Here is a 7,751-nt window from a genome sequence, read left to right as displayed (position 1 = left end):
AATTTTGCTAAAATTATGAGGACATAATTGGTATTCAAAAATGACGAAATTGATTTCATTTTACTGTTCATTTCTCAGTTCTCTTTTAATAGAAGCTTGATATTCTGTTATTTGGAAAAAGCTCTTCCCAACAACATTTTAGTGTATTTGGTATAGCAAGCAGGGGGCAGAATACAGGGGGATGGAGCCGGGGCTAGCTTTAAAAATTAGTTCAAAATAATTTTCCAACTCTATCGGAAAGTGAATCGAGAAAAACGAGCTACTATAAGAGTACCAATTATTATGTTAATGTCGTGTTCGTGTCATATCAATTATCAGATCAAATAACAAATAAATCAACTTAACTCAAAAGGTTTTGCATCAAAATTGCAAAACCTAATGGTATCAATGATTTCTTATTGTATTTTTGGATGAGATGTAATTTTCTATGTACCTATGTTAATGACAACATTTAAAAGTATAATAGGATATAGTAATACTTCTAAATATTTTATTTCATTTTTTTCATTAGCAAGTTAACCATAATATATGATGTTTAGTTCGTATAATGTGTTTACAAGTCAAAATGTGTCAACCAAAAAACGATCTATTACCTACTACGCTAAACCCAAACACTATAATTACGTGTTAATTTCATGTCATGTATAAATTTGACTTCTCTAGGCTTCTACTTGTACAATATAGAGGAATGATAGTTAAAATTAGGGTTTAAAGATGGCGTTTTTTTTTTTTTTAAATGAATCGATGATGACATTGTTGCATTAAGTTGAGCCCCGACTCATCTGGGGTCCTGGTTCCGCAACAGGTGACAAGGATTTACTACTGCACATAAAATGGGAGGAATTGTACAGCCAACATATATTGATCAAATGAAAACAAGAATATAAATCATAATCACAATACACAAAACATCACAAGGCAACAGTATCAAATGCCGGAGGTTTTAATTTTTTTCATAGTCCAGTTTTCTTCAATATGAAGTATTTAAGAAGTTCACAGACCTTCAGAAGGACCACTCCCAGTATCGTAACCAGTAATAGCATCTAAGGGAGAGGAATATAAAGACAACCCACTAGAAGAAAGTTTTACCTCCAGCAGAACAGCGACATAAGAATTTCATCAGTCTGAGAACAAGTAGAAAAATGGTTTACGACACTGGATCGGCGTCGTGCCATCCCTTGGTGCAAGGTGGAATGGTCATGAATTCATCAAACTCTTTTACATGGACATCACAGCACTTCCACTGGAACATCATATGTAAAGATTATATCATCAATGGCAACTTCAAAGAAAACACAACAAAAGTAAAATGCTGTGAAAACAACAGAACGCACCCCTCTCAGTCGATCATGAAATACTGCAGGCCCTGGATGGTAACTACAGGCACTTTCATGATTATCCTTTTCTTTATAAGTTTGACCACATCCTTTATTTTTGCATGTTCGGGGCTGGTTTAAATCAACTACCTTCTTTGGTTGAACTTGCGCAGCTGAAGTTTTTATATTTGTATTGCTTGCAGCAGCAGCTGGCTTGGCTTGTGAACCTAAAATGGAAACTATGCGATTTAATTTTCCAATGCAATACAATACAACTTTATATAAAATTAGCAAGTCGAAAAGAGTGGGATCTTCATATGCGCGAAAACAATATAGAAACAGATGAAAAAAAAATTAATTGGCAGAGCAACTCTGAGGAACTTGCTTCTTTTTCTTCAAGTTTGTAACTATATCTTAACTTAGTTAATTGTTCTTTTTTCTTCTTTTACTAGGAGGGCAGATGAAGCCCATAAACTAGTAACTACATAACCTGGGGAATGGAACCCCACAATGTACTCTAACAGGACAGTTCTAGATTATAATATGACATAGGACAAATCATTGTTTTAATGGTGGCTTGATTTCCCTTCTGCAGTCAACTTGGCTGGCCCAGCCTTCACTTTTAGGCTCCAGAAGTTCCACCGCTTTGAATGGGTCTGGAGGTCTACCACCCCCACTAGACCTTCCAAAAATTTCAATGTTCCCAGATTCCTAAGAACTATATTTGAAGAACCTCAATGTTTTTCATAATTAATATTGCCAAGTCCAGTATGTTCATACTTCATAGTCATATAGCATAACATTACATTCTTATATAAACTACAGAAACAGCCCTCCAATATTCCAATACTTTTATAAATTAGATGTCAAAGACCAATAGTTGTTAATCTTTCTAATTAAAAAAGTATGTAAATAAAGTTTACCGTGATCTGAGCAAAAGAAACCTTGCTTGCACCTAGGACAAGAATCTTTAGAGGATGAACTTGTTATGGTAGCTTTCGAGGGAGGAAGAATTGGAATTGGTTTAGGCTTAGTCGTTGCCAACACGGGTTTCTCAATTGTGTGTTTACCTGTCTTACATCTTCACACAGAAGAAACTTTTTAGGGACTAATAACAAAAAAAATAGGATCTAATAAATATAATTAGTAATGAAAAACATAGTTCTGAAAGATTTAAAAGAAAAAGTTGTTAACCCACGGCAATCCAATTCAACTGAATTCTGCCTTAGTTCCAACCTAGTTGATGCCAATTGCATGGAATTTATTGCTGTAGTCAAGTAAGTCGCTATATTAAGAGAACCACCAATGTAGTACACATGTAACAAATTAGTAACCACTACCTACTACTGTATCCACAGATTTCAATGACATTGCAATTTTGCAACACGCAACTGATATTTATGTTTTGAAACTCTATCATAATGATTCTGGACAATTTAGTTCTATCTATCCTTATTATTTTCATCCTTATCTTAATGCCCCCATCCATGACTCAGACACAGTCTGAAATTGTTATTGTTCCCCCTTTTTCCTATCCCTCAAATAATGGAATGTAGTTATTAGTGGAGATGGACCTTGCTGAGCTGCTCAGAATCTATTTTTTGTTTGTTCGATGTCTTCCTTGTGTTGAAGATTATGAAAACATCATTTAGACAGCTGAAACCATTTGAATATGAACGGAAACTTGGGAAAGTTAAAGTGAAAATATAACTGTTGGAACAAAACATATTCTTCCAGCTATGCTATGGGAAATGAGTGTTAGACAGTAAGAAAGTTGATAAAATCAGTACAGTGGACATTAGGATGTTGAGATGGATGAGTGGATCCACAAGGGCTAATAAAATTAGAAAATGACTGTATCTGAGAAAAGCTAGGTGCTGCACCTATCTGGGATAAAACAAAACAACAGTTTTTAAAATGTGGTTTAACCATGTTCTGTACTAGCACATGGACAATCCAATACATAAACGCAATGTTAAATGAGTAACTACAGTCAAGAAGGTGAAGACCTCAAACTGACAATTGTTAAAAATGACCTGTCATTATTAGATCTCCCGAAGGTCCTCAAAGGACTGCTCTTTTAAAAGGATTGCTTGGAAAAGAGGAATTCATATAGCTGATCCCAACTAGTTTGGGTTAAGGTGAAGACCTTCTTACTGCTATTGCTAAATTATATCAAATTAATGTAAACATAAATTTCACATCCATTCTCTTTTCTATGTAAGATATCCCAAAAGGAATCATACTGGACTAGTACTACCATATTTGTTCCTTGATAGCAAGTTTCTTTTGAACCAATCACTGGTCATTCAATATTTGTAAATAAATATTAGTTTATATGTACAGCTGTTAATTTCAGGAATTCGTACCAACATTAATCAATTCTCAATAACAAAAAAAAAAAAAAAGGAGAGAAGAAGCAGAAACATACCCTGGAATTTCTAAAAATAGGGAGAAATCATGACTCCTTTTCTTGCAACAACTCCACTCTTTCATTCCATCATGAAATATAGGCTAAAGAACACATTGAGGCAAAGGTGACAGCAGATTATCAAAGTTCTGGAAGATAATTTAAGAGGAAAAGGAGATAGAAATCTTTTTCAAATGAATAGAGTGAAACAGAAGAAAGTTCTTGACTTACCCCCTGATATTATGTGCAAACGTCAAGATATCCAGCCCAGCCACAAAGTAAAGTGAATTAGCATAACAATACAGAAAAGTATATAAAGAACATGGACATGCAAGAAAAACATTTCATGATCAGCAACATTAGTGATAACAAATGAAAATAAAGTTTGCGAGACATCTAAAATAAAAGCAGAGACATATGGAGATCCAGAAAATAATAACAGAAAACATGAAACTGCCACCAGAGTTAGAAGAATTACACAATACTGTACAATTAATGTCAGTCGGAAGCCTCAACTCGTTCAATTCAAATATTCTTGCATTCAACTCTTAGATCTAAGCTTCTACATGTAAAAACATTTCTGAATTAACATTCTTTCAAAAATTTGGGAGTTTCTAAGGAAGAAAACTGTCTCTGCAAAAGGTAGATCACTCATCACATAGATAACTCAGGTTACCTAATAGAGTGTAAGTAATTTGACGCATAATAATATGCACTTTGGACGAACAATTGTCAAAGTTATGAATTAGTGAACATTAAAGCAGAATAGGAGATACAATTGGCAGCATTTAGGACTGAAAACAAAATCTATTTTCCTCTAACACAAGTCGGAGACAATACTAAAAAGTGCGTACCGAGCGTTCAAACAGCAATCTAGCTAGCAGAAGCTGATCGTGTATCTCATTTGATTAGTTTTGTCACTTTTGTTTGAATGCAAATTTCTTTTTTACGAAAAGCAAGTTTCCGTGAACTCCCGGTTAGCTTTAATTAAATGCAGTAATAAAACTAATTTTCTTCATTAATCTATCAACTCGTATAAAGTATTGAAGGGCTGAAAGAGAACTTAAGTCATCAACACAAACAGAGTCGAGGAAAATTGAAAGAGAAATTTGAATCAAACGGAAGAAACGAAGCAAATTAAGAAAGCACACAAGAACATGAGAGTAATAAAAAGATATGTACCGAGTCATGGTATTGACAGGAACCTTCAGGATTTTCGTCTAGGGTGAAAGTGGCGTTGCAGCCGATTCGCTGGCACAGGAGCAGGAGCTTATCGTGCTCCATCTCTCTTCTCTCTCAATGCGCGAACACTGAACAAACAGGATTTGACGACTCCGAAGACTCCAGTAGAATCTGCTTTCTCTCACGATCCCAGTTTGTTTTGTTTTTTCTTTTTTTTCAATTTATCAGTCTCCAGTCCGAATACACGAAACTGCGTCGTTTGGTATTGATTCTAGACTTGCAGTCATCTTTTCGAATTCCTTCTTATCCCCGTCTTTTATAGGGAAAATTATTGGGTATTCGTATTTTGATGTCAAATGAGGCATATTTTATTTTACGGCATCCTAAATTAAAATTTTAAAGTCAATTATTATTTTTAACTATTAAAATTATTAATTAGGTTTTTAAATTAAGTAAAAAATTTATTATTCTAAAATCAGAAATTGTGTATATTTGATATAAACTATAATAATATCTGTGTTAGTTCAAAATGATTTTGGATAAGTGGGTTTGAAACTGTTCAACAAAATGATTTTCGACACGATCTCAATTGATATTTTTATTTAGAATGAGGATTCCATTAATGATTTTTAATTAATTTAAGAACTTAGTTGATGATTTTGATAGTTTAAAATCTAAATTGAGTTTCAGCCAAATGGGTATTATGTCTTTATTTTAACATACATAGCTGTTATAGGAAATCCTATTTTCTTAGGCAGGGCAAAACATGTATTAGAAGGTTTTATTTTTATTGAGACATTTAATATATTAACTCCATAATCTCTTAAATAAATATACTAAGCCTTTGATAAAAAAAAAAAATTGTTTGTTTTTTACCTATTAATTTTTTTACTGGACAAGCCAGTGAGTAATTCAAATTCTGTTTACCTTTATTTTAGGTAAGTTAAGTCCAAGTCGTATCTCCAATATACTTTTAGTAAACTTTTTAAAAATAATATAAATAATTAATTTTTAGTTATACAATCTCTAACAACACTCATCATATCCATTTATTTTTTATTATTTTATTATTAAAATTATTAATTTTATTGTTATATTTATCAAAGTAAGGAGAAAACGTTAATAATAGTCACGGTTATAGTTAGAAACATTACTCTTATATATATATATATATATATATATATATATATATATATTACAATAACTTTTTTATTTATTTCCACCACTCCATGTTTAATATAGGTATTTTATTTTGTTTTAGGGATGTAAAAGTAATTTACATATAACCTTACCTTTACCCTAAACCAAATACAATTAATATTTTTTTTTATAATAACAATTAATATTATTAAATTATCACCTACATTACATTGTTTCCAAACACAACACAAATATTTTATAAACTATTGCCATACATCACTCAACTTATCTTATCATAATTTAATGACACACCATTCACACAATGCCATAACATTGTAAAACTATCAAAACATCACTATTTCTTTAAAATAAAACAGTTAAGATATTATTTAGGGTGATAATTTATATATGTATTAAAACAATAATGCGTTGACAGTTCTACTTGCGCTAAATGAAGTTCGAATCATACATAAATCTGGATCATTTAAGAGGAACCTAATTTGTTTAAGGATAAATGATCAAGAGTCTAATATCTTAATTTAAAAGATTAGAGACTTAATATATTAAAAAATAATTTACCAAAAACTTAATTTATCTATTCAAAAATCAAAAATTTTAAAAATAAAAATTAAATTGATCATATATTTTTTTCATATATATATTTTGAGGGTCATGTCTCTTTCCTACCTTTACGGCTTTTGCCTTGTATCAAGTTATTATGTTGTGTAATATTTTATCAATGCTCTACTATATAATTATAAGATTTTAGTACTCGTATAATTATTGCTTACAAAAATTTCAATTTAAATATCATTCTTACTTCAACCCAGCTCATAATAAATTGAAATATGCTAATCATAGACCAATTACAATAACTCTTGAGGGGAAAAAGCACATTTACATAAAACTTTGATTAACTTTTGCACTTAATTAGCTAATTTTAACTTAATAATATATGAATTTTAATGGGGACAGAAATTGTTTCCTTTTTCAAAATTTAAGCTGAATTAATATAGGCTAAAATTAGACCTGTTCAAAAGCTCACTGGCCCGCCCAGCCCGTCCAAACCCGCTCTTCAAAGACTGGGCTTGGGCGTATATGTTTTGTAATAGGCCCGACCCGATCCAAGCCCGCTTAGGCCCGCATATAGAGCAGATTGGGCTTGGGATTTGTCTCAAAACCCAGGCCCAACCCAGCCCGGCCCGAAATTTTAATTTAATAACTTTTATAGTTTAATAAACTTTATATTCCAAAAATAAAATTTTAAATTTCTTCAACATAAAAATTTTCAAACCATATCTTTTTTAGAATTGGTGAACATGTACATATTTTTGTTGCTCTTTTATTTATCACTATAAAAAAACGTATTTTTTTTTATTTAGGATTGCGTTACTTGATTGTTATTGAAATAATCCTCTAAAATTTAGTTTATTGTGTGTTTTATTATTTATATTTATAGTATAATTTTTTAGTTCAATTTTAATTTTTAAAAAATAGAACGATATTAGTTGGGTCGGGCCGGGTTGGACTTGAGAATTAGTTCTTTTAGCTTGGCCCAGCCCGGCCCGAGCCCGATGTAAATATAGTGCGGGCTTGGTTGGGCTTGGACAAAGTAATTATGTGACAAGCCCGGTTAGGCCCGGCCCAGCCCATGAACAGGTTTAGCTAAAATTAAGGTCCAATTTTGATTTTAAAATTGACTA

At 31.9% G+C, this 7,751-nt stretch overlaps 1 protein-coding gene across 1 annotated transcript; it reads right to left on the bottom strand.

Annotated features, from left to right (window-relative positions):
• Positions 1 to 834: 834 nt before the first annotated feature.
• On the bottom strand, positions 835 to 3,909 carry LOC136226321 (cysteine and histidine-rich domain-containing protein RAR1). The gene is made up of 4 exons (XM_066014735.1): positions 3,748 to 3,909; positions 2,240 to 2,397; positions 1,335 to 1,543; positions 835 to 1,243 (listed from the first exon to the last, which is right to left on the bottom strand). The coding sequence occupies exons 1-4, from the start codon at positions 3,810 to 3,812 to the stop codon at positions 1,148 to 1,150; spliced, it is 528 nt and encodes a 175-aa protein (XP_065870807.1). The 5' UTR covers positions 3,813 to 3,909; the 3' UTR covers positions 835 to 1,147.
• Positions 3,910 to 7,751: the final 3,842 nt, after the last annotated feature.

This window comes from Euphorbia lathyris, chromosome 1 (genome assembly GCF_963576675.1).
Source record: "Euphorbia lathyris chromosome 1, ddEupLath1.1, whole genome shotgun sequence".
NCBI lineage: Eukaryota > Viridiplantae > Streptophyta > Magnoliopsida > Malpighiales > Euphorbiaceae > Euphorbia > Euphorbia lathyris.
Note: the sequence above shows the minus strand (reverse complement) of the source record. Positions and strands in the feature narration are given on the sequence as shown.

What these genes read in the sequence shown, in the direction of transcription:
- LOC136226321 (XM_066014735.1), bottom strand. Translation starts at nt 3,812, where the DNA reads ATGAAAGAGTGGAGTTGTTGCAAGAAAAGGAGTCATGATTTCTCCCTA. An exon ending in CTATTTTTAGAAATTCCAGG is followed by an intron (nt 2,398 to 3,747) that starts GTATGTTTCTGC and finishes TTCTGTGTGAAG; the next exon opens with ATGTAAGACAGGTAAACACA. An exon ending in TTTCTTTTGCTCAGATCACG is followed by an intron (nt 1,544 to 2,239) that starts GTAAACTTTATT and finishes TTTCCATTTTAG; the next exon opens with GTTCACAAGCCAAGCCAGCT.